This window comes from Sebastes umbrosus, chromosome 1, assembly GCF_015220745.1.
Source record: "Sebastes umbrosus isolate fSebUmb1 chromosome 1, fSebUmb1.pri, whole genome shotgun sequence".
Classification (NCBI taxonomy): domain Eukaryota; kingdom Metazoa; phylum Chordata; class Actinopteri; order Perciformes; family Sebastidae; genus Sebastes; species Sebastes umbrosus.
Window position 1 is genome coordinate 18,340,485 of NC_051269.1, and position 27,021 is coordinate 18,367,505.

General features: G+C 40.5%; 1 protein-coding gene and 1 long non-coding RNA gene across 16 annotated transcripts in view; both read left to right on the forward strand.

Annotated features, from left to right (window-relative positions):
• Positions 1 to 1,752: 1,752 nt before the first annotated feature.
• anks1ab (ankyrin repeat and sterile alpha motif domain containing 1Ab) overlaps positions 1,753 to 27,021 on the forward strand; it is a 50,611-nt gene continuing 25,342 nt past the window's right edge. For 8 of the 15 annotated variants that reach the window (XM_037766201.1, XM_037766193.1, XM_037766159.1 and 5 more), the window contains exons 1-3: positions 2,188 to 2,696; positions 18,332 to 18,407; positions 25,664 to 25,779. In XM_037766201.1, coding sequence (XP_037622129.1) covers positions 2,409 to 2,696; positions 18,332 to 18,407; positions 25,664 to 25,779 — 480 coding nt within the window. In that variant the 5' untranslated portion in view covers positions 2,188 to 2,408. Of the gene's footprint in view, positions 1,879 to 2,186; positions 2,697 to 2,860; positions 3,063 to 18,331; positions 18,408 to 23,768; positions 24,963 to 25,663; positions 25,780 to 27,021 lie in introns of those variants that run through there. The other 7 variants (XR_005206487.1, XM_037766180.1, XM_037766189.1 and 4 more) reach the window with 4 other exon arrangements.
• LOC119486272 lies at positions 22,971 to 23,376 on the forward strand. The gene is made up of 2 exons (XR_005206504.1): positions 22,971 to 23,035; positions 23,115 to 23,376. It is a non-coding gene; the product is annotated as an uncharacterized LOC119486272 (long non-coding RNA).

The window sequence follows — 27,021 nt, forward strand, 5'->3', positions numbered from 1 at the left end:
TCTGCAGATCCCAAGAGTTAATTTTTCTCTTATACGTCCAAGCCACAATAAAAAACACTTTATGGCATTTACGGTTTGGTAAATGATATCAGTAAGATATTTTCCTTCAAATATATCATAGAGAAGTGGAGAAAATCTATGTAATCTAATGATTTTGGCATCAAAATCTGTTTCGCCGTGTCACCACTTTGGCCTAGACTGGATTTGTGATTGTGAAATATGTGCGTGAGAGCGTGCTGGAGCCGGACCTCCTGGTCAGGCGGGATTTATAGATGAAAAATAGGAGAAGCTTCACCCTAAATTTTCTGCTACACTTCAGGTCATTGACACTTAGGGAGTTAGGCCAAGAAGTGATGTAGATGGACGGATCTGAGAGGTGGAAAGTAACTAAGTACATTTACTCCAGTACTGTACTTAAGTATCATTTTGAGGTATTTGTAATTTACTTGAGTATTTCCACTCTGTATTTTTTTATTGCACTACATTGATTTTAAAGCTTATGTTACTTTGCAGATTCAGATTATTAATACAAAATATAATCAACTAATAAATTATGATGTATTATTATATACTCAACTCCCCAGCAGTATATAAACTAGTGAAAACCAGCCCCACCTTTGCCAGCTGCATTATTAATGCATTTACATTGCATTTTCTATATATTAGAGCTGTCAATCAATTAAAATATTTAATTGTGATTAATCACACATCTATCTGTTCAAAATGTACCTTAAAGAGAGACTTGTCAAGTATTTAAAACTCTTATTAACATATATTTGAATAAATATAAATATAAATATATTATATCTTTATTATTGGAAGTCAATTAACAACACAAAACAATGACAAATATTGTCCAGAAACCCTCACAGGTACTGCATTTAGCATAAAAAATATGATCAAATCATAACATAGCAAACTGAAGCCCAACAGGCAACAACAGCTGTCAGTGTGTCAGTGTGATGACTTGACTATGACTTGCCCCCAAACTGCATGTGATTATCATAAAGTGTGCATGTCTGTAAAAGGGAGACTCGTGGGTACCCATAGAACCCATTTTCATTCACATATCTTGAGGTCGGAGGTCAAGAGACCCCTTTGAAAATGGCCATGCCAGTTTTTCCTCACCAAAATTTTGCGCAAGTTTGGAGCATTTTTTAACCTTCTTCCCAACAAGCTAGTATGACATGGTTAGTACCAATGGATTCCTTAAGTTTTCTAATTTCATATGATACCAGTATCTTCTAGCTTTAAAACTGAGCCCAGTACAACCTCTGAAAGATCGATTGCGTTAATGTGTTAAAGAAATTAGTGGGGTTCAAAATAAATTTGCGTTAACACGTTATTAGCCCTAATATATATATATACATATATATATATATATAATTTTTAATTGAAGTATTTCAGTATATTTTGATGGTAATACTTTCATACTTTTACTTAAGTGAAGTACTTATAGATAGATAGATATATAGATAGATATACTGTATAGATAGCCTATGTGTGTCAGTTTATATGGCAGTGGTCAAAAAAATTGTTTCTGCCCCACAATAACGACAGTAAACTCAACTCAGTAACCTCAGTCTCATGCAGACAAACACACACACACACGCACACACACTCTTAGACACACACACAGACAGAAAAGGAGGAATCCCGACTCTCCCTCCTTTTAAATCGGAGCAGCCACCCACTGCGTCAGTAACCTGATTACCCCAGCTGTCAGTCTGAATAAGGCCAGGCTTTGGGATCCTCCCGTCCTCTGATCCTCAGTACGGGACAAAGCCGGTCCTCCTGGAGAGTCTGGAAACAACCTCAGGACAGGACAGACGCACAAACACGGAGCAGGGAAAACACCAGGGCTACAGAAGTCAGCAGGTAAGAGGATGATAAAATGAGGACTTATTTCAGCTGATAGTGATGAGTTCAAGTTTTTAACCACCAGGCTTTATAATGCTGGTTTCCTCAAATTGTTTTGGGAATATTCTCTTGGTATGCTATTGTATGACCACATCACACAGACACATGGCCTGATAAGTAAAACAGACTATGTGGATATGGGAAAGTGAATCAGAAAGTCAGAGTTCAGAGGATAAAGGAGAGGGACTCACTCTTTAAGGGGAGGGCAACAGGATACAACTAGTGGGTGGACCTCGATGATTGTTTCTGTGCACAACAAGTCTCTCACTTACATGCTTCCTTTCCCTCCAAACAGGAGCACTTTGTATGAGTTGGAGGCAAATTCCTCAAGTCTACAATACTTATACTTCATTAATCTGTACTATTGACTGGCTTTCCACAACTACAAGTTTGCACAAAGATCCTGGATCACTCTCTGGATTGACTAAACAAGTCAGAACACTGCAGGAAACTGAGGACCCTGAGCTGCACTTGGCAGCTCCAAAACAATGGCAGAGTGCACGCAGGACGCCGACCCCGCCAAGGTGATCCACAATCCAAAAGCTGACATCAAGGACTCGAGAGAAGTTTCAGCATCGGTGACAGCGGTGGTCAAAGTCAGACCCGCAGACCTGGGGCTGATTCGAAGCCTGTCCAAGTCAGATTCTGACTTGTTGGCGTCGCCACTCGGAGAGGAGGACGGAGGTCTGGCCGGCCGCAGAGGGTCCGTGTCTAACTGCAGCTCTGGGCAGCCGTCCACGGAGCGCATGGCTTCCTTTGCCTCTGAGTGGGATGAGGTAATACTCGAGCTCTGGGGATGGGAAACAAGTGGGAGGGTGTAGATGACGGAGGGAGTGGCACTGTCGGCGTTTAGGCATGGACAGGCTTTCAAGTAGAGCGTGTTAATGTCCTTAAGAGAGAGTGTGTGAGCGAGCGTGTGTGTGAAAAAAAAGAGAGGCCGATCAGAGATGCAGCTGAGGATTAGTGAGGAAAAAAAAGAAATGGGAACGGGTGAAGCAGCATATTTCAGGAGAAAGGAAGGAAGGAAGGAAGGAAGGAAGGCGAGCAGAGGCAGCAGCATGAGAGCGATCAGGAGTCCAGCAGAAGCAGCAGTGATAGACTGTAGTAACTTTGCCCAGGCTGTTGGCTTAGAGTGCCTGTGGGTGAGTGCTTGAATGCATGAATGGTTTGATCACTTGCACCGACCTCCCTGTAGCAGCCCTGGCATCCAAGACTAATTGGGCTTGTGCTGTCATTCCACATCCACTCAGTTCATGTCTCTGGGGCCGACCCACGCTTCCACTGTCTCCTCCTGCACTCCTCTGGCTCCTTTGCTCCGTCTTACGCCATCTACTCTCAGCCCACTGTGAGCAATCCCCCCCCCCCGTTATCCCCAAAAGCATTAACGTGTGATTTTTGAGCACTTTGGAGTGTCAATGCAGTACACCCTGAAGCTCTGCAAAAAATAATAATCATTTCTTACCAAAACCTCCAAAGGCACTTGAATAGTCCAAACCTGTGGGAAAAATCGCTGATGACTGATAACACAGTATATTATCATAGTGCACATAGCTTAGAGGCAAAAAGTCCACTGCAGACTGGAACATTTATGACACTTTATGCTGAGTGTTTAATCCCTATAATAACTATAAAAAAAATATAAGATCTTATTCAGATTTTGCATTTTGGCTCAGTGCAGTATCTTGTCATAACACACTGATATCTTGGCTAGCAACTTGTTTAAGTGACAGTGAAAAGCCTGTTTAGGAGCAATTCTCATATATCTACTTTGACTTTAAGCATTTTTATCTGCAATTTTTTTTTACAATAAATTGAGTTATTCATGAGAAAGTGAATTACAGAACAACATAATTCCTGAGCAAAACTTTCTAGAAGTCCAAGATCATATTCTGAAAACATATATTCAAGAAGTTATTTATTCTGCTGCCCTTATTTCAAGCTTTGAACTTGCCAGGACTGTAGCTATACCATTGAGTACACACACAAAATGTTTATTAATAATAATAATGTTTAATGATTTCTGTGAATTAAGGATGTTTAATGACATGAAGAGGTGGTTTACATTCTTCGATTACATAAATATCACACTTGTTGGGTTTGGATGATTCTGATATTACATTAGACTAAATATTCTTATGATATGATAGTTTTCTGCAAACACCTTTATTATTTTCTAACAGAATTACACACCGAGCAATGTAGAGACAAATTTGAAACAACATTTTGACCATAATTAAGGGCCGATAAACTTAAAATATAAACAGAAACAGAAAATATAATTGAACAGTTAAATGGGTAAATAAATACAATGATGTCTTTTGTGATTTTTCTTAAATACTCAGAATTTCTTTACAGAGTTTGGTTGGTGCCTAGTCTATTATAATTTCTTGCTCAGGTGGGGTTCTGCTGGAGTAATTTAGACTCATGACCTCAGTATTTATTTATATCCATGTCTATATCCATATTGGTCTCAACTGAGTTATCGTATTTTTTTGGGGGGCTCTCAACGCAGACTGAAGGTTCAGTTCCCCAAAAAGACGCAAAATTCTTCCTCACATGCTGCTCCGAGCTGTCATTTACAGGTGCTAGTGATGCTTATTTTTCCATAGTTTGTCTTTGCCATGAAAGCATCCACATTTTAGAAGTGTAGTTTTATGCACAAATGTGTGGAAAGATTATTATATTTTTGTATTTTTCATAGACATAGTTTTTTAAAGGGACTGTTTGTAACTTCTTACCTGTATAAATCAATCCGGGTCGGTGTCCCATGCGCGCTCGCGTGTGGCTACGCTGTTCAGACAAGACTCTAACACAAACTACACGGAAGCATCAAAACCTGTATAGTTATATCTAGTGAAGCCCGTCTTGCAAAACAGTGTTGACCGCGGTCGGAGGACGCGGGGGAGACCGTAGCTTTGGTCTCCAGGACCGGAGTCTCTGCTATACTCTGCTCCTCTGCTCCTCTGCCTGCCTGCCTGCCTGCCTTCACTCACACATCGCACTCGTTCTCGCTATTTCGCTCCACTCTCACGTGCATGCGCGCACACTACACACTGCAGAAGAGTTAGTCTAGCTCTGAGAATATCTAGTGAAAGTACAGTGGATGTTTGTGCAAAAATAACTGCTGCAGCTCCTCCAAACCAACAGAGGTTTCCCGTGTCTTGTGATGTGACGGGGCTCCGCAGCAAGAAACGTTATCGTCTCCGACCAAAACTCCGGTGTCTCCCGTGTTCCCTCCAGCCGCGGTCGGGAGGCTGAAGCAGGAAGCAGCTGGTTTTAGCTGACGTGTGTCGCCTCACTGTTTTGAGCGGTGCTGACTTTTGTTGACTTAACGGCCACAGGTGTCGCTGTTAACAAGCATTTCTGATTCTTACAAACAGTCCCTTTAATTGCTGTATAAATCATATTATAATAATACTGTTTTTCAGTTGTAATCATGATTTTAGCAAATAAATATGCAACTTTAAGGGTATATTTATGTTGTTTCCTATAGAAAAACAAATGAGGAAGCACTACTTTAATCTAACAGCAATGTAATACAGAGCAGGTGCTGCTGATGCATGCAGATGCACGAATCACAAAAAAGAACGGTCTTGTCCCCATTTGAACCTTGAAGCTGCTCTAACTTGGGCTGGGACTTGACTTAAGTGGTCTTGACGACGGCCCTGCTGAGGTTACGGTCACATAAAAGGGGTCTGGATGTTTTGAGCATGTATCTTTTTCATCCTTACAACAAGGGTAGTCTATGGTGTCACCTCAGAGTACTTCGACATCTTGAACTTTTACTTGGCGTTGTGCACCCCCTCTCTTTGTCATCCCTCCCTGTCCCGTGCCTGCTCTCTGCTCCACCGCTCTGCTCTCTGACAAAATTGTTTATTCAGGCCATGTTGGGTGGGGTGTCCTGTTCTCAAGGGCATCCTGTTTTGCAGCTGCTCCACAGTGTCTGTTTCTCTTCCAGATTTCAAGGGATTTGTTTGGGTTGGGGATATGTGTGTGAGTGGCGGGGGCAAAAATCGACTCTTGTGAGTATATCTCATGAGGCGATCAACCACCATCAAACACTGAAGCGACACACGAGGCTCAGAGGGAGGCTGGGCTTTAGATCAGATATATAAACACACACACACACACACACACACACGCACACGCACACACACACACACACACGCGTCAGTGCATGTGCACACAGAAAGCAAAAGTACTGAATACAAATGCTGGTATTCAGATGTTGTTATTATAAAAAGGACGTTATGAGATAAAGCATAACCTTTAAACCCCATTGACATTTTCTGTGGTATATATACATTTTGAATTTTATTATGTGTGGCAGCTTGTGTAACTGCTGACCATTTTTTCTTTTTTCCCCCTATTGTAGTGAAAGTACATGGTTGTCTATTTAAACTTGTATCTAAAAAAAAGAGAAGAGAAGTATTTGTCGATTTTCTTTCTGACACAGCTTACTTTATGAACAACTCAATAGGCTACAGAGCAAAAATGGTCAGGTGTCCTATTTGTACAGGACTGTATCTAAGTGTGTGGGACATTTGAACTCATGTTAAGCCTAAGATTTAAAAAAAGAAAAAAAAAAAGACATACACCATGTTCACCTGTAATAGGTTGCATCTTCATGGCGTTAATGCCACAGTGATGGTTCAGATTTATGATGTCCTATACCTTACCTGTCAGCTTTTGTTGGCTTAGTACCCTAAATCATTCTCTTGACATCTGACTGGGGGCGTCTGTATTATATGGTCCTCACCCTTTATCATTTAGATTGCATAGCCTGTTGGTAAAAAAAAAAAAATATATATATATATATATATATATCTTAAAAAAAGTGACAGTTAGTCTTCTTGAAGAGAGTAATTTATTTTAGGAAAACATAGTTCAAGGCTGTCATATTATCATATTTTGAGGCAATGTGACAAACAAATAAATAAATAAATGAATAAATAAACAAACAAACAAATAAATAAATAAATAAATAAATAAATAAATAAACAAATAAATAAATAAATAAATAAACAAACAAATAAATAAATAAATAAATAAACAAACAAATAAATAAATAAATAAACAAATAAATAAATAAAATATATATAAAATACTATGAGAGTTAGACCGTTTCTTTTAAAACACTTTTTTTTTACTTCCATAAAAAAAAAACCAACATAAAAAAAAGAGTCAAATAGGCTTTTTGAAAAGAACAGAGAGAGAGAGAGAGACAGAGAGAGAGAGAGATACGCAGAGGGAAAGAGAGAGAGAGAGAGAGAGGGAGAGAGAGAGAGAGAGAGAGAGAGAGAGAGAGAGAGAGAGAGAGAGAGAGAGAGAGAGAGAGAGACAGAGAGAGAGAGAGAGAGAGAGGGAGAGAGAGAGAGAGAGAGAGAGAGAGGGAGAGAGAGAGAGAGAGAGACCATCATACACACAGATATGGAAGTTTTTATTGTAAGTGACGTTTTAACTTTTATTCTTTGTCTTTTGTGTCCAGTGAGTTTTATCTCATACAGACATTATTTTAATGTCAACGTCATGTAACTTGTTGCAGTTAGTTAGCTACCATTAAACCATTAAACCATTAAACCGTTAAACCATTAAACCATTAAACTATTAAACCATTAAACCGTTAAACCATTAAACCATTAAACTATTAAACCATTAAACCGTTAAACCTGCTAAACCGTTAAACCGTTACATCTATCAAATAGCTAGTTGGTAACATGAGATAGTAGCTAGCAAGACCCTTTTGGGTGGAGAATATATTTAGTTTGCTAAATTAATGTCCACCAAAAAGTTGTGAGTTAATCTCCACTGTTGAGGTCTTGCTCATTAAAATGTGCATAAAATGTCCAATTTAGCATTAGAATATTATTAATGCTCGCTATTTTTTTTATTTTTTAAACCCAGTTTTCCAGAAAATGTCAAATTGTAGGCTGTTAAAACCATTTTAATATTTTAAACACACAGACACATTCATAGTTTAAGAAAAAAAAACATACATAGGAATAACGCAGGACAGAGCTCGTTAGTAACCTAGTAATTATGAGCTCATTAATAATAATAATTAGCCCTGCAAACACTGTGCCATGTCAAACAAAACAACAGCTGTACTGAATGAACCAACACTGTTAGTAGGGAAATTACTCCTCTACAATGCATTTACATCTGCATGCATAATAATTGCCACCTTATAGCTGTATGAAATACTTTAACTCACATCAGTGCAACATGATTTGTCTAGAAAAAGACACACCACACATCTGGCTCAAATTGTATGGTAATAGGCCTTTTTCACTGAACACATGTTAACATGTGACAGTAGGAAAAGCACAGGTGTAAATAATAATAATAATAATAACTGAATTCCATTTAGCTGCTGTGATTTCAGGGTCCTGGTATTGTGCACGCTGGCTTACTGTCACTCTCACTGGGACACTTGAATAGAACAGAGACATCATTAGTGTTATTAGTTACACCTGTACTTTTCCCACTATGACAAGTGAAAATGTCTGCTGTGAAAAAGGCCTATTAAGAGTGAATCATTTGGGAATCTTAAAGAGTGAGAGCTACATAGCTATTAATAATGTTCTTCACCACAAATGGTTAGCTACTATTTCATGTTACCATAGCATATATCTGTTAAATTAAGCCCTCCTCAATTTTGTCTTAAATTTTAGAAAGTTGTTGTCAATGCCATTCATTTAGCAAATATAGGCTAATTGTTTCTCCTGTTAAACTGTATTGTAGATGCCTTGGAACATTTTAACATCCTCCTGTCGATGTTTGACGAGTTACAGAAATAGGAAACACGCACCAATAAACGTCAAAATGGATCCATGAATGTAAGATATAGCATACATCCACACTACTTTCACTACTCTTTGTGTGTTCAATGTATTTTAAGGTAGATTCCTCCTTTTCCTTTTAAGATTAATACCCCAAATAACACACCTAAACCTTATTATGTAATAACCGTTCCGTTCAGTGACCATTACACACTGTACTAATAATAGAAATGTCAGATATGATTAAGGTGATTGACGTCTTCGTCGCATCTGTTCAATACTCAAAAGGCAAAGGTTAACACAACCACATGTTACAGATGCTTGAGTGGCTTCATTCGTGTGCCTACTCTAAATTTCCCAGCGGTATTCCTCAGGTCATTACACATGCAAGCTTTTAAAGTGCATACTGTGTGTGTGTGTGTGTGTTTATATGCCACTACACCTACTAATGGTTGTGGTCTTACATAACACAAGTAGATTAGGACCCCTAATGAAAATACCCTTATTTTAACTTTAAACATGTTAACTTTGGTTTATTATAATCTTTTTGAATTAATATGATGTATACACCTTTATAATATAATAATTTTGAAAGTGATAGTGTCAAAACAGATATACCATAGCTCTTATAAACCAAAATTAGTTTTCAATATCTATGAATTTGAATCGGCCACAGTGAGTATGAAATAAAATGAACTTACATAAACATCTTCCTGTTGGTAAATCCAGTTGATACAGAGGGAATATTTTCAAAGTACATGTAAGCTGGTTTATAATTCATATAAAGAGCCACGGCAGAGTGAACACATCCCAAGATCTGGTTAGACAGATGTGGTACATGAATATGAGAGTAGTGGTGATGGTGTTGGTGGGGGCTGGGTGGGCGGAGGCACATTCCTGTTTCACCTGCCACATTGCCCGTAAAATATCTTACCAAGTGTAACACATGAGACGTCACGTTTCATCCAACCTGCCGTTATGCTGCTGTTCCACACATGCAAGGGGCTAGACCTGTTCAAATTGTTTTGTTCAGATTTAAATTTAAAGGAACAACCGTGGTGGCTTCCCAGTTTCATGACTCTTAAATAATTGTATTGTGTTATTTAGGCTAGTAAATGAACACATTTTTAAATGTTAATTTAAATTCAGACACTTAAATCTAGCTTTCTTAGTGGTGATCACCAGCTTGAAACTTACATCTGGCTTTCCCATGATCATACTAACTAAGTGATGCTTTTCACTGACGGCATTATCGTTTTGACGAACTTAGCTGGTCCTTATAGCAGCTGCTTACAAATTACTCAGATGTCAGATGTGACTATTTTACATTTGGAAATCACAATTTGCGGGAAACATATTACCAATCTGTAATATTTATATGGAACAAATGTACAAAACAGTGATTACATTCAGTATCAACCTTTTGCAACCTTTTTATGATGTTAATTTCATAAAAAAACAAGAGGTGTTGAGAGCAGGGTTGTGGATGGTTGTATAAACCATTTTCCTTTAACACTGGTGTTTAAGATAAGATAAGATATACTTTTATTGTCCCCGTGGGGATATTTTTCAGGTCTCATTTCATAGTAGTTGGCTTTTAATTATTTAACCATGACCATGAGCTTTCCCTAATCTTAATTAAGTAGTTTTGTGTTGCATAAACATACATGTGTGTGACGTCTCAAAGGAAAACATAAAGCTGCATTACTTTCCCCCAAAACATAGTTTCTTATCAAAAAAAGCTTTGTAATTTGTAGGAGTTTCAAAAAGATTTATGGAATGTTAATGTGTTAATTTGGTCTAACAAAGTTATACACACAAGTATGCATAGACATACATGGAATAATGTTGTCAAATAAAGTTTATTAAAATCCTCAACATTAAAATGTTGCTTTCAATAGAGGTGAAACAAGTAGTCGATTAATCACTTAGTGGATCCACAGAAAAATAATTGTTAAATATTTTGATAATCGGTTAATTGTTTCAATCATTTTTTAAACCAAAATGCCAAATATTTAATGGTTCAAGTTTGCCATTTGTGAGGATTTGCTATTTTACTTTCTCTCATGTGATAATTAATTGAATATCTTTAGGTTTTGGACTGTTGGTCAGATATTTGAAGACTTTACTTTAGCTTCCAGAAGTTGTGATGGCACTTTATAGGCCAAACGTTTAATTTAAAATAATTTTTAGTTGCAGCCCTACCTCTCATCCATCAGTCACATTTATAGAGTTGATATGTCTTATTTTGTACAGGTGGGAAAATAGACACTAAGGAATTTAATTTGTGATAATCTGACATTACCTTACATTAAGTCCCAATTCTAGCATTACCTGAGGAGCTGGATGCAGGAGAACTACATGGTAAAATCTACACAAATGAGGTAACAGTATACTCTATTATACAGCAGGGCTGGCAATGTCAGAATATTACATTTATTTTCATGTAGTAGTTAATGAAGATGGTGATCACCAGAAGTCCCTGACTAAAATCAATAATACAAAAAGCATTAAATAAACGCTATGTTTCTTAAAAGACCTCTACGATTATATGACTAAAATCAGTTTGACACTTATTATGATAATTGTAACTATAAAGTTGTGTCAAAAAATATATTCTTTACCCACAAACAGATTAATACATCTATGAGATATAGAAGACTCATGCCACCATGTCTCGCCACATTTACAGTACGCCATGAAGGCCATCATGACTTCACTGTGATCATTCTTAGTAGCTTTATTGATGCTGTGTGGTTTCAAAGATGTCAAATAAATAAAAATCAATCCAAATCACAAGGACTGCTGGATAGAATTATGTGATCCGGGTCTTGTATAGCGTGGAGCTTCTGGCCCATCTGTCTTTATTGACAATGATACTGAGGCGGTAATCCTGTTTCCAGGCCAGCGCCAGTGAGGCAGGCAGCCTGTTTGGTTAGTTTATTATATCCAGCCATCATATCCATTATCTGTTCTGCTTTTGGGCTCACTGCCATCATTTATGTGCAGAAGACATTGGCTCAGTGGACAATATTGTACTCCCTATCGCTAAAGCGCATTGTTCAAGATTATTTCACATTATATCTTATTAGCTAGCATGCAGTCGACTAGATGTGAGGAAGACAAGCAATTGCATGCAAAAAAAGATCTCAAGCTGAATTAAAAACACTGAATTTAGAGTATATGTCAGTATTTATACTAAATGTGCTTACTTTTTCATTGATCTGTTGACGAACACAAATGAAATGGAACCGAGAAGCAACTCAAAGTTTGACAAATTGTTAATGGTGAGGCAGCTTGTAAAACAAAAAAGGAAGTAAACAGTTTGCTTTCTCCTTTTGAAGTTTAATTAGCGGTAGTGTTCACAGTAGTCACTGTGTGATGATTGAGAGCTCATGTCCCATACAGTTGGTACACAATAATGTCTTGTTTTCTGACTAATATGAAGATTAACACACTGTATACAATTAGTTTTTAATGTTGGGACACAGCTGTGGTTTTTAAATAGGCTTCTATAGTATTTGCTATTGTGTTCTTCAAAGCCCATAGCGGACAGTGATTAATCATGATAGAGGTGGCATCAAGGCTAATGCACTGTAAGTCACTTTTGTTGATACTGGCAGCTGGAATTGATTGTCTTAATTACTGTCTCATGTAGTTGTTGCACAGTTTGACTACTGCACCATTTTTGCCGTTTTTTTCAGCACTATAACCCTTGGCCCAAAATGACTGGCTCGAGCAGTCTGGAAACATGGTACAGATAATTGATGGGGCGGGTAGAGCGAGTTGTCCACTGATCACAGGGTTGGTGGTTTGATCCCCACCTGCTCATGTCCATATGTCGATGTGTCCTTGGGCAAGACACTGAACAGGCCAGCACCCTGTGTAGTAGCTTGCTCCCACCGGTGTGTGTGACTGTGTTTGTGAATAAGGGTTATTATAGTAAACTAAAACTTAAACTAAATAACTAGAAAATATTGTTAGTAAACTGAAATTAAATAACAACTATATCCTTTAAGAAAAACTAAATTAAATTATATTACCTGGTTAAAAACTATTAAAAATAAAATAAAAATGAATGTAAATTGATTTCAGTTTCTGTTTTTTAGCTATAATATATCAATATCAAAAGAAGGAGAAATTCATAGGATTTATTAACAAAGGTCTACAGACAATGCAATAGAAAAATCATAGGCTGAGAGGCAGCAAAACCAGTAGTCCCCACACTAGAGGCCTCTCCCCTCCCTTAAGCACTTCCCTCCCAAACTTGTTGAGCAATGCAGCACACCTGGGCAGAGCTACTGGAGAGGGAAAAGGGACAACAGCACAGAAAACACATACAACCGTAACAATTGCAATATTAGTCAAAGTAATCGGAATTAGATATTTTTTTTAATTCGTGCAGCCCTAGTCGAAGCCATGTTGATTCAAGTCAGCAATCTGTTGTACTTTGATTGCCTGAAAAAAGATACAGTTTATGTTGCTCATTTAATCTTTCTTGGGCCCTTTTAGGTCCAATCAAAATCACAAACCCAAGATCAGTAGCAATTTAAGTTGGTTCCGACTTTGTAGTCCAGAGTTATACTAGAAAGTGTGAACCCAAGACCAATTTGGGTCAGGTCTGATTTTGTGTTTTCCGGCTCAGTCCATTTTCCAAGTCTTGCTAAAGGTTTATGTCAAATGATCCGACCACCAAGGGCTTGTGCTCTCATCTTAATCTCTTAGGCCTAAATTAAAATCAAGTCTTCAGAAGAGCTGGTGCAGATCCTGGATGAAACGGAGAGCATCCAGGTGCTGCACTAGACCTCTTCTCTTAGAAGAACTATCATAACCTTCCTTTGATCAGTTATTTAGATTTGAGATCTTGTAATTCTTCAAATTACTTGTTTCCTATGTATTTTAACCTGTTTTGAATTTGAGAAGAACAAGTCATAATACATACTATAGAGGGTATGCAGAATGAGGCAAGTGCAGGGACATGAATCGATCACAAAATTTCCATCAACCACTTGACTCATATTAGCAAAAAATATTTCACCTTACTGTCAGATCTTTTTCACTTTCAAAACTTGAGCATGAAAAGGTGACATAAATTGGATAATTTTTGCAGCGTGTGCAGGATTTGATTTGTATTAACATGTAAATCACTTCAGGATGTGGATTTATCACTCAGAGTTGAGCACCAGAGATTTAATGACAGTCCACTCAGATCCCCATGTGCTTCATAACTGCACTATCAATTACATTCCTGCGTGAATAGATCTTCTTAGTTGATTATTTCCATCCTGCTCCCAGACATTCACTAAAATTTCTGGAAAGGGCTCAAATTAATTCCCATTGAGAGACGCCTTGCAGGTCAGGGTAACTGCATCTTTCCCTTTTTTTTAAAGATTATATTTTGGGCTTTTTGCCTTTATTAGATAGCACAGCTGAAGATAGACAGGAAAGGTGGGGGTGGTATCCGTCTTCTCATCTAACTCCCGGCAAGAAAGCAAATAAGCATATTTCCCAAAATGTCAAACCATTCCTTTTAATATTTCCAACCTGATTCTCACCTGTCATCTGTGCTTGGTGTTTAAGGCTGAAGTGGATTTAGAAGGTAAAGATACTAATGGAGCAGTTGTTAGCGCTGTCGGATTTGAAGCTGCCGGCTGGCTGGTTTGTGTGGCGTTTGCGTGAGGTGTGAATGTGAGCGTGAATGGTTGTCTGTCCTTGTGATTGACTGCAGACCCTGTCCAGGGTGTACCCTCTCTCCCAAAGTCAGCTGGGATAAAGAGGCGTAGTCCCGCCCCTTCTGGTGGAACCACATGGGACCTTATTTCGGAAAAAATATGAACGGTAGTGAGAGACAAATATTTTATTGATTTGAATTGCGCCATGAATTACACATATGATGTTTGTCAATTTAAAAGATAATTTTGCAAGTCAAAAAAGTCACAGTTTGTTGTAGTATCATTTCGTTTTGTGTGAAACCGCTCAGTGAACTACATCTCTCGTCTCGCACAATATATGTCACCCACACTAGCTGGCTAGCTAACTTAACTATGTTCCACGCACAAATGAAACGTTATCTTACCTGATGGGTTTTATCCAGTGACTCCTGGTCTTTTTATCAGCTTGGAAGTGAAATAAGGAGCCAGATCCGTTGCTGGTGTGAGTGCATCCCAGTACGAAACACAAAGGCATCGTAGCTTCAGCACTTACACGACTTTTGAGTGTGTCGTCTTTCTAATAACGTAGTTTCACAGTCTGATGCGACTTTCTTGACTTGCAAATTTATGCTTTAAATTGACAAAAATCATACGTGTGATTCATGGCGCATTTCAGACAGGATCAAAAAAATTATTTGTCTCTCGCCATTGACTATCGTTCATATTTTTTCCAAAATAAGGTCCTATGGTGGTCCACCGGAAGGGGCGGGACTTTGCCTCCCTATTGGCTCTAGTACCTCTTGAGGTGCTGCATTCATATGGAATCAGGTAGACGGCAGACAGACAACCCCTTCTGGATGGCACGGGGAAATCAAACAAACAATCCGACGGAATCAAAAACGAAAACGAAGCAAGCATGACGATATGTTGTTATGGCGATGTCGTATTGTTTACAAAGTGTGTGTTATTTTATGTAATTATTTTAGTAATGCATTTAGCTATAAAATTCAGCTTACTCTTAATATTCTATTGCAAACTTAAAAAACGTACTCCTTGTGTTGTAAGCTACATAACATCCGGTTGTAAATTCCGTCGCGGAGGATGGCGATGGCACATCTACCGTTACCGTTGCCGGTATTTTCTGCCAGCCTCCCCTAATTTTACCATCCTGCTCTCGTCCACTAAAATTATATCTGCTTTGCCATCTACCGTCTGCCTGATTCCATGTGAATGCAGCTAATGGATGGATGGAAATACTTATGGACCAATTGACCTGAGTTCACATGGCAACTCTATTTCAATATGCTTGATATATTTGAGAATAACTTTCTCCATTGTATAACAAAAATATATTCAATATATTCTTACCCTATCCCAGTGCCAAACATCTTTCTAGGCTATTTATACAGCGGATGAGTCTGCATGTGCATGATCTTATGAAATATTTCAGCCCTCTGATGACGCTGGCTTCCCTAGAGGCAGCATTTTGGTGACGGGTGTTAATAAAGGTGCACTTAAGCTCAGATGTAATGTAGTCCTGATGTGTGTCTGTGAATGATATAGAATGTAACTGGGTTAATTCAAAGAGTAATGTGAGGTCTGTATTGCTGGAGGCATATGCCACGCGTCCCACGTGCCTGACTTCCAAATGAATCAAGGCTTTTTTTACAGTGTTGATGCCACTAGCGAAGTGCATAGGGCTTTTTCAAACACTAAATATTACATCAAATAAGCCTGACTGTGTCTCTGGTGTCACTAGTGAAAGCCGAATCAGCTTTTCAGGCTCGCAAAAATCTTCATTGGCTGATTGTGAAAAGACGACTCTAGTGATTCTAAATTTAGTTCCCAGTCTGATCTGCAATAGTTCGCACACAGAATTTTAGGTGACCCCATCCTGCTGATTCCCTTGTTTTAAATCATGTACTTGCAGATATCCTCTTTTCTATTCAACAATAGTCAAAGAATATATCAAATGCTATTAATATGTATAGTCTGTTCTCTTTTTAATGGGGCGAATGGTACATTTGTTCTGTGCATGATGTCCTGTTGCCCTTGAAGCACGAAGTGTCAGCAAGTAGTTTGGTGCTCTGCAGACAAATTGCTTACACTTCACCAGCGATAAGTGATTATTATTCAAATATGCAGTACATGTGATAAATCACAGACTGTTTGCTTTAGTTGGAATATCATTCGTGACTCATGAATATACTACTGTGTGTAGTTATAGGGAAGAAGTATGACGTTGGGAACTTCAAAATGTCTGTTCCAGTCGAGCTTAATGAAATCAGTGAAATACAATCCTTGTATTTGAATGTTTAATTAGAGGGAACGGAGACAGGACATTAGGATAACAACTCACCTCACACCTTCTGTAAGTGGTCCCGCCTTATTCAGTTTTCATGCTGTTGTATTTAAAGGAATAGTTCGACCTTTTGGGAACTGCGCTTATTCACTTTTAGAGTTAGATGAGAAGATTGCTACCACTCACATTCACTTACTATCTACTTTGTTTAAATGAGAAAAATGACAAATTGTGGTTTTATATGGGGGTTGGGTGCGGGACTATTTCTTGACTGGACACAGTGACTTCCTGTTGTCACTATGAGTTTGACAGGAAACCAGCCCGACCCCCCAAAAAAGCACAAATGCTTTGGTTTGTTTGGATTAAACAAATGAGATACAAGTGTTAATTAGCTAGCTTTAGAGGTGCTGGTAGTTAGATTGGCTCTGGATGAAGAAATTAACAAACAACGTTTGATAACTTACTGTATCAAGCACCAAAAACACTTTTGTTGGGACCTGAGTTACTGTTCAGTTCTCCAGCAAATAAACAAAAGCAAACAACCTGGAAAAATGTATTTTGGCTCTCCTGGAAAGCCAGAGACTACTTAAATAAACATTTTTGGCTCTAAGCCCCTAAACAACTCTTCTCTGAGTCGCTCTGTAATCTCCTGCATGCAGCATTGTGCTCACTTAACCTTGCAGTAAGCTGTTGCCTTCTTCTGTGAAGCTTAAATAATACAGGTCTGAGAGGGCAATCAAATACTCAGAAAGAAACAGTCGGCAACAGATCTGAATCTCTGGAGGGTTAGTTTGTGCACTATGGACTTGGCGACAAGACTACCTAAGAGGCCTCAATAATTTGGAGTTTCAAAAGCGTCTAGATTGTAATTCACCTTATCACCCTGCTGTGTTTTTTGCTGAGTAGTGGGTTAGTCATTGAATTGTTGTCCACGTTGGACTGTTGTTTGTAATCCATCATTGCAAAGCAGCCCGCCTCCTCCTCCCCAACACTCAGCAGCTTTCTGTCCTCAGTCCTCACCCAGTGCCAGTCCTTCAGTGTTCCTGTTCTGTAATTGGTTTGGCTGTGGTGGCGGATGGAGGACGCTTAGACAGGAGTTTAGTTTTAGGGCTGCCACCTCTTAGTTGATTAGTCAAATAATCTGTTGTTTTGGTTTTAGTCCAAAACTACTTGGCCACAGCGCGCTCCGGTGCAATGCTCTTGGTGGGATCTCTTGTTGGGTCTCTAAACTTTAGAGTATGGTCTAAGACCTGCTCTATATAAAAAGCGTCTCGAGATAACTTCTGTTATGATTTGACGCTATATAAAAATAAATTGAATTGAATTGAATTGAATTGAATTAGACGACTAAGATTTCTTTAGTCCATTAGTCGTTTTGTATGCTTTTTTTCATGCTGAATTTCCAAGAAACTTATGAGCACATCTCTGGTAAACACAAGATTTAAAGTGGTGCTTTTGTGTGATTCTTTGTGGAGAAACTCAGTTTCACAGATCTGTCGATTAAATCAACTAATCGATCAGTCGACAAAATCGTATAAATGTTAGTCGCCTAAGCATTTCTTTAGAGTTAATGCATATTTTGCAGAATTTAAACATAGGATTCCACACTGTTCTGTATTGATTTATTCATTCGTTATTGACATTTTCTGGTGTTTCCTGCTTGTTCTCTTCAACAGATCGAGAAGATCATGAACTTGATTGGAGCAGGCATTGAAACGTCCAAGAAGAAACAGCCCACCCCTCCAAGCTCAGGTAATGCCTCACCACCTATTCTGTTTTCACCAGATCAAATTTTTAATTTATGCTGAATAGAGTTCCCTTTTTCTTCCAGCGATATAATTTATTGGTTGGTTAATGCAGAATGACAACTGGGTCTGGGGGATGAAGTGAGTCTCATTCATTAACCATTTATAAAGCTCTTAATTGCCCTTGGTGCTGCGTTCATGATAGCTCTGTAGAGCTTATTGGAAGAGAATTATATGTAATGTTGCCAGTGGGCAACCTCAGGTCTGAAAAGTGAAGCCAATGCTGAAGTGTCTTAAACTTGCATTCTTTCTAATAGCCAGCAGGGGGCGACTCCTCTGGTTGCAAAAAGAAGTCTGATTGTATAGAAGTCTATGAGAAAATGACCCTACTTCTCACTTGATTTATTACCTCAGTAAACATTGTGAACATGAGTTTATGGTCTCAATCACTAGTTTAAAGTCTTCTTTAATACAGCATGATGTTCATTTAGTGAATGATGGTCCCATTTAGAGTCAAATAGACCATAAAGCAGGGTATGCTTCAGGGCTTGGCTACCTTGTGATTGACAGGTCACTACCACGGCGATGTCCGGTCTGGGTGTTGACTACGTTTTTGTTTTTCAGCGTGTTTTCAGTTCATGAAAGTTAATCGTAACATTGTGGTTGCCTAAAAATGTCTTGTACTTAGCTCCACCCTCTCGTGTCACTTCTGGTTGCAAAAAACGAAGATGGCAACAGCCAAAATGCCGAACTCGAGGCTTCAAAACGGCAGTCCACAAACCAGAGGGTGACGTCAACGTCCACTTCTTATATACAGACTATGAATGTTAGCAGCAACCAAACATTTTACACCCTGTTAGAGAGTTGCTATTCAGTATTCAAACACACCTTCAAAGAGGATGGAGGAGTTTATTTTGTCCTTATAAGTCACAGAGATTCGAGCTGACATTTGTTTGGCACATTGTTGTTATTTGTTACACACAAAGTTTCCACTCTGTGGGAAATCTAATTTCTAAATTCCCCTCACTGTCATATTTTTTGTTTTCTGGAGTTACTGCATATCTCGATAGGGCTCAAATTGATAGTACACTACTTTTCATCAAGTGTCCTTCAGGCAGTGCAGAGGGAGAAGCCAGCTGGCATCAGCTCAGCTTGTTTAGATAACACTCCTGAGTTGATACAGTGTAAACCTACCACCTGCCATAAGGTGATTTCATCATACAGTATTGTGTAACAGCTCCTCCAGGTATGCACAGGACTGCCTTTCCAAAGTCTCATCAGATTTATTAGGATAAAATGTTCATTAGTTATGCGCAATATCTTTCGTTGATTAACATTCTGCTGAGCACAGCAAGGTGGAACACCACCCGAGCTGAAAGACAAAAACTGTAAAATATGTGGTTGTGATAAAAGGACATAAAGTAAGGACGCATAGAAGTAGAAAATAAATTACATGCTTTTACTGCTGAGCCACCATTTAACCCTACATGTGTCAGTGTGTCAGGTAATTATATTACTGTACATCTTACATCACTCTTTAAGTGTATATTGTACACTTAAAGTGTATACTGTATAGGCCCCATGTCTATTAAGTTAAAATGTCACTACTGTTATAGTTTGACCTATGCGTGTGTAAAATGTTAAAGACATCTGCTCATTTAATCCCCCTGATTTCATGTATTCAATTTTACTCTCTGTTATGGAGGGGAACTGTAGATGAGGGGTATGAAGAGGGTGGGTTTCTTTAAGCTTTTAGATAACTAAAACTCTATTGTGAAATTAAACGAGTATTCTCCAATGTAGTCATATAATAAAACAAAAGTAAACTTTCAGAAGCAAAATGCAGCCTTGCATGATAATAAAAGAAAATCGCAGACAATTTAAACGACAGTTGAAATACATTTAAAAAGAGAAGGGAAGAAAATGAATAAACAATTAAACACAATAAAATAAAGCTTAAAATAAATATAACTTTTGCTATACACAATATAAAACAGTAACCACACCAATTATCATTAGCATAACCACTTTCACCATCTTCATCTTAATGTTCTCTAATGTGTATTTATATCACTTCCTTCCAGGCTGCTTTTAACCAACACAATATTAATATTCGTTAACATTATTTTAAGCCAAAAGGAGATGCGTATTAGCAAAGCAATCCTGGTTTCCATTGCGGTGTTAATTTATGATTTTAATTGTAACTTGACTTCCAGCACACCCGAGCATTCTTAGATTAATTGCTAAAAGACCCGAGGTTATCACGCATTACATAAGAGGAAATATGTTTTTTTTTTTTTTTGTGTCTTCTACACGTATAGGTGTGTGCTATTTATAGGTCCTGTTTGAAGAACAGCATGCAGAAAGTGTCCCAGATTCAGCTGAGTCATGCAGTTGCTGCTCCGATTCTAATCGGAGATCGTGCACAAGTAGTTCTGGAGGTTTTGCGAAGATGCTTTTGTTGCTGTTTTTGTGTGTGTCGCTTTGTAAAGAGGTCATTTGTTTTTTTTTCCTCAATGTAATGAAAGGGAACAAACAGGTACCCTTCAGAGTCATCACTAGGAGAGGGAGGGAGAGGAGAGGAGAGGAGATAAGAGAGATTACACAGAGATGGAAACCTAAATTGTCACCCTTCCTTCGACTTTCATCTTTTTATTGTGACAGAACTGGGAAACCTTATCCTCTATCCCTGTTTTGATGTATTTTCATTCCATCCACCTTTTCCTCGTATGCTGTCCCCTTCGTATCAGGGCGGTCAATTCATCCTCCGGAAAGCAGATTTCTGAACATCAAATTTTTGTGGCTACAAAAACCAGCCCTGCAAATTTTTTTGCGCCATTCTGCATGCTCAAGGATGAGGTTGTTTGTGTTTGCGTGCCCATCACGAGTGCCTCCTCGATTGTGTGCTAAGAGAGCACTGAGTAAATGAGCTTAAAAAGAGAGAGGGAGTGGAGAGAGAGCTCAGCTAACAGCACACAGGAGGCATCGGCTCGGCTTGTGTACAGGCACACTCTGACGTTCAAAGGAAAAGGAGTCCGCCTTCAGTTTCCCCTGAATTAATTCAGCTTTGCGGCTCATTTTCTCCACTGCTTGGGTGTGTTGACAAGGAGCTAGTGCTTTTTCTGCCGCTCTGATAAAGAGGCACGGCTTTATCTCGGCACAACCTCTACCTCTTCCTCTGTAAATAGGTTTCTTTTCGGGCGCTCCTCGGAAGCCACGTCTAGACCTATAGCCATGCTCAAACAGTGCAGAAACCCACTTGGATAGATTTGACAGCTTGGCCTGTTTAACAGGGGATAAGACAGTGACCCAGTTCCCCCCAACGGAGGAGCATTGGATACTCTGTCAGTCAGTAATTAGGTCCTACCACCGTGGGAGGTGTTGCTGTCCCAAATGAATGGAGGTAATTGGATGGGGTGGCGGGTATTTTTAACAGTCTTTGTCTGGATATTGTGGTGCAAGAGCTGACTTTGGCATGAGGCTCAGGAGGAAAAGAGTAAAGAGTTGCGGGATCTCGTAGTGAATCATAATTAGTCCACTTCAATCCTTCTTACGTCCTATTACCATCTTATCTCGCTCATATGTTTCATCGCCTCCTCCTATTAGTCTTTTCTCTGTCTCTTATCTGTCTCATTCTCTCCCTCTCCCTTTCTCTCTCACTCCCTCCTTCCGTCATCTTTCTCCTCAGTCAGGGCAAATCTGACAGCAGACTCCTCTTCCCTGATAACGAATGATGAGCGTTGGTCCTCGCGGATGACTGACGGGTCACGGAGACCTGACGTGGCCTTTTTACCTGGTTGTTAACAGCCAGAGCAACAGGGGTTGCAGGCGGCCAATTACGGAGGAGGTTCAATCAATAGCCCTTCACTTTGCTTCCCTCTGTTGGCACCGCTTCTCCTTGCCCTGACTGCCTTACCGACTGGCTGACTACCCATCTGGGAATGTGTGAGGTGATTGCAAGCAGCTTGAAAGCCTGCGTAATTACGCTCTGCCTGCAGCTGTATCCAGATAACACCAATGATGGACGCAGTGAGCAGCAGCAGCCCTACATAGGTGGGTGCTGAAGTCTACCACTCTCCTGTGTAGACTGTGTAGGCAAAGTCAAGAGTCTTTTTTTTTTTACCCAAAATCCATCTTAATTATGTATTATCTCACTTGTTTATCCAGGCTTTTTTTTTCCTAGTAGTAGCCTCTGTTGTGCTCTAAATTAATATGAGATTGAGCATCTGGAAGTAGGCTATGGAGTTTGCCTCTGTTCTGTCATGCTGTATGACTTGGTGAGATGGAGAAGAGACAGGACTTGAAGTGTGTGTCGTCTCTTCTCTTCTTCTCTCCTCCTGGACGAGACTTTCTGCCGACTTGAATTCAATGCCGCCCTCCCTTGTCCTACCATCAAAGTGAGATGTAATGAATTAAAGCTGTCTGCTAACAAGCAGGAGGCTCGATGAAGCTCCTTGTTTCGATATCCTGTGTTAGCCTTTAAGAGATGTGGCGTTGCTCCTGCCTTTGAGGAATCGGGTCTTCGTCATCCCTTTTACATTCTAGTCATTCTCGGCAGAGGAGGTGAGGTGTCTGCTGTTAGATGCAGCATATTTATATAGATGGTTTGTATTAGGAGAGTATATTGGAATGTTAGTTGTTGTTTGGGCCTTCCTGATTTAGAGCTGGGTCAGAGTTGAAGAGACAACTGGTCATGGTAAAGATATACCAAAAGCTAAGTCAGCAGGGTCCTGGGAGGCCCGGGTCAGAGTTGAAGAGACATATGGCGGCAAAAGAGAGGTGTTTCTATTTTTATTTGTCCCTCTCCTAAAACCATATGAGGAAACTAAGGGTTTGACCAGAACAAGCTCGGTATTTAAGGAGCTGTCTGTATACGTTCGGGAGAGTTCTCTCATTATTCGGCTGGAGGCTCTCCAAGTAACTTGTTACTTGTTTACGATACTGAACTTATTGTAATAAATTTGTTATACAACTAAGACAGTGTCGGCGGAGTTTCTCTTCAAACATCTTCAACTGCATCACCACAGAAGATACATCAGAGGACTGTGATTTTTTTGGGGGGCTCTCTCTCAGTGCTTGCTCCTTTGCCTCTGATGGTGGTATCCTCTCTGCACTGCATGGCAAGATCAGAGTGCCTCTGCAATTCTAATCAGTGCAGTATGGGAGAGAGAGAGAGAGAGAGAGAGAGGGAGAGGTGGGATAAGGTTAGTGAGAGACAGACAGACGGAAGAAGAGTGAGTGTGTGTGTGTGTGCATTTGTATGAGAACGAAAAGGGAGAAGGGTGGGAAAGGGGTAGAGAGAGAAAGACGATGAAGACAGAGAAAGAGTGTGTGTGTGTTTGAGGACAAGAGAGGCAGGGTAGCGAGACAGAGCAGGGGGAGAGAGAGAGAGAGAGAAGCAGAGGGAGGGGAATTGATAAAGTGGGAGAGTGAGGGAGAGAGAGGTTGGTTACGTGGAGCAGCACCCCACTTCATCAGGCAGCATACGGCAGCCCTGCAGTGCGATCACACACACAGTATGGGAAAGGGGCTATGAGATCGAGAGCGAGAGAAAGAAAGCAGAGAGAGAGACGAGAACGAAGAGGTGGAGGGGGGGGGAGTTAAAAAAGAAGAGCTTGAGGGATTTGCTTGGATGAGAAGGGGGGGGATGATCTGAGCCCGTTGTGCCGCCTGTCGTGGATGTGGGGAGGACGGACGCGGCAGCAGTGGCCAAGGCTGAGGCAGATCTGTGGTCTCCCGTGTAGAAGTATAGCCGGCGTCAGGACGTTATGCCCTGTGAGCAGTGAGGGGTTTGCGCGTGAGAGCCAGGAGCAAGCTGCTGTGACTGCATCTGCGCTGCCTGCCTGCATGTCTCAGACAGGCAGGGGATGCAGCAAACCTCTGCCCTGAGCACAGAGGCTGCTAGCTGTACCCAGCGAGGAGAAGAACCAGGTGGGCTGGGGTGGGAGCTGGAGAGGGGGGGGGGCCTCAGGAAGGAGCTAGCTTTAACCTGCACTGTGGTCCCGCAGTTATTCTCGCGTCAGAGTGAAGGGGGCTCACCTGGCCGTCCGTTGGGTTGGATCTGAACCTTGGATTTACCGCTTTTGAGAGATGAGAAGCACGTTCTCTTCTGGCGGAAGAGCCGCACAGCCAGAGTGAAGAGTGTGTGTGTGAATGCTGGGCAGCACTGGCACCACCACCAAGGACACCGAGCCTTTCTCCACTGGCAGACAGCTTACCAGGAGCTTCTTTATCAAGGAATCTATATTTGGATTTGATTATGAATTGAGGAGTTTTGGAAATCAGCACACTGTGGGGAAATCCTATAAGCCAACATTTCTTTTTTTTTTTTTGATGTAGGATTTCACAATATGTCTACCTGACCTGCTCGCTCCTTGTGGCTTCTGGAGTAAAAAGACGAACAAAATGATTTAAAGCAAATGTGTATTCCTTGATCAGAAAAAAAATAACAAGAGTACCTCAACAGTACTTTAGAATGCTGCTACCTTCATTATATGAGCCGTGTCCTAGCTCTCAAAGAGATTGACCAATGAAGCCATGGGACTCAGCCAGAGCTTTACAAGTATGTGTTGAAAACCGTGACCAATTTATTTTGGGGGAACTGAATATTTCTGTGTTACACCCTGATGGAGTAATTTCTGGTTTTAGGGGATAGTTTTAGTAGAGTAAATAATGTGTGATGTATGAAAATGTTTGATTTAGTGATAGATGTTCCCATTTTCCCTCAGCCTTCAAAATGATTTAGCCTCTTGACTTGTGTTCAGAATTGTTATGTTTTTTGGACTAGCTAGGCACTTCTTCTTCTTACACTCGCTCATCTGCTCACTAAAGGAATGTTTAGTGAACCCTGTTTGTTGGAAGATGCCGTAGTGGCTCAGTCCAACATAACTAACTATACCAAGCTTCAGATGGGCTTCCTTCCCTGCACTACCTCCACCCTCGCCTGACATTCTCAGTCAGTCACACTAACACCAGTGGGTGTATATTAGTCCTAGTCAGTCCCCCCTGCAGGGCTTGAGCTGGGCCTGCAGCACTTCCTACCCTCCTCCTGTGTTTGAGTTTAGCTGGGCCCCCACCCGTACCTCGGGAGCCCCTCACCCCCGGCCTGGACCCTGTCTCCCCCCCACCCCGCCTGGTGCTGCTGCACTCGGCTCTGCCTCTGCTGGCCGAGGATGATGTGGCAATGCCATGTGTCGTCCTCCGAGTGCCGCTGCTACCGGCTGAACGGCTTCTCCCTGCTGAAGCGCTTCCCTCTCTCGGCAGATGGGGCCTGTGGTAAAGCCCTGGACCAGCCGGTCGGAGAGTGGCTGGAGCACGTGGGGCTGCCGCAGTACGAGAGCAAGTTCCTGCTCAATGGCTTCGACGACCTACGATTCATGGTGAGTCACCTGCGGCACGTCATCTCAGGGGGTCGGTTCCACTTTACATCACCCGGTCTCTCCCCTGTGTCAACCCAGCTGCATTTGTCTTTTTATGTCACCACGCTGCTCTCTCACCCTCTGCTTGTCTGTCAGTAGCTCCACTCACCCCCCACCCTCTCCTTTTCTCTTTCCCACTCACCCCTGCACCGTTTCTCTTCCTTCCCCCTTTCCGCTCTCCTCTTCACCTCCTGTGCAATGCATGACCCTGCTAAGATTTATGGCCCCACACTGAATCCCTTTAAGGAGTAAGGGCTGTCATCAATGGAAAGACAAATGACAACCATTAACTTTTTCCCAGAGTTTCCAATCACGCTGCCTCATTTACCGTACAATTTTAAAGCCACCTCCACCCCCTCTTATATTGAATCTTCTGATTTACAGTCACTGGACTAGACCTCCTTGTAGATACAGTCAGATAACCTGGTCAAACAAAACCTAAACTCACTGTAGTTGCATGGTTTGCTTGCCAAATCTCACTAAATCCTCTACCCAGTATGCTCTGCTTGTGGGTCTTGCAATAAATGCACAATGTATGATTAGACTGCAGCGGCATGCTAATGTTGTATTTATATTAGGGGTGGAACAGTACACAAAATTTGGTATGCACCTCGGTTTTGGGGTCACAGTTCTGTATGTTTTCGGTACAACAGGGAAAACAAAATTAATAATGAATAGGCTACATTTTTTCACATCTGTTCAAAACATGCATTATTCTATAGCATTAGTTATTGCTTTGGCATGGTCTGAACCTGCAGTGGGAGGCTGCCTGAACACTGTGGAGAAAAGGACTCGCCGTCCAGTCTGTTTTTGTTTTGTTACGCTAATCGACACATTCGAGTGAAATTAAATGAAGTGCATCCACACATATACGCGACTGAACAATGTCGGCATACAGCTTAACAGAATTCGTTATTCATTGAGCTTGACTAACCGGGCAACGCTGACTAGCATGCTACAGTGCCGCTACAGCTGATAGACAACAACTGGTGCGCTGCCAAAACTTTCCGGGTAACTCTCGCTCCAGAAATTCTGTTCTGTGCGTGCGAGTAGTAGACACAAACAGCTGTTTAGGTGACAGGGCGTATCCAAAGGATGTTGCATATCGAACCAATCGTCCCGTACCGAATGGTTTGGGACGAATACACATACCATTCCATCCCTAATTTATATACTGTATACTCCTGGTTTTTAAGAGTTCAT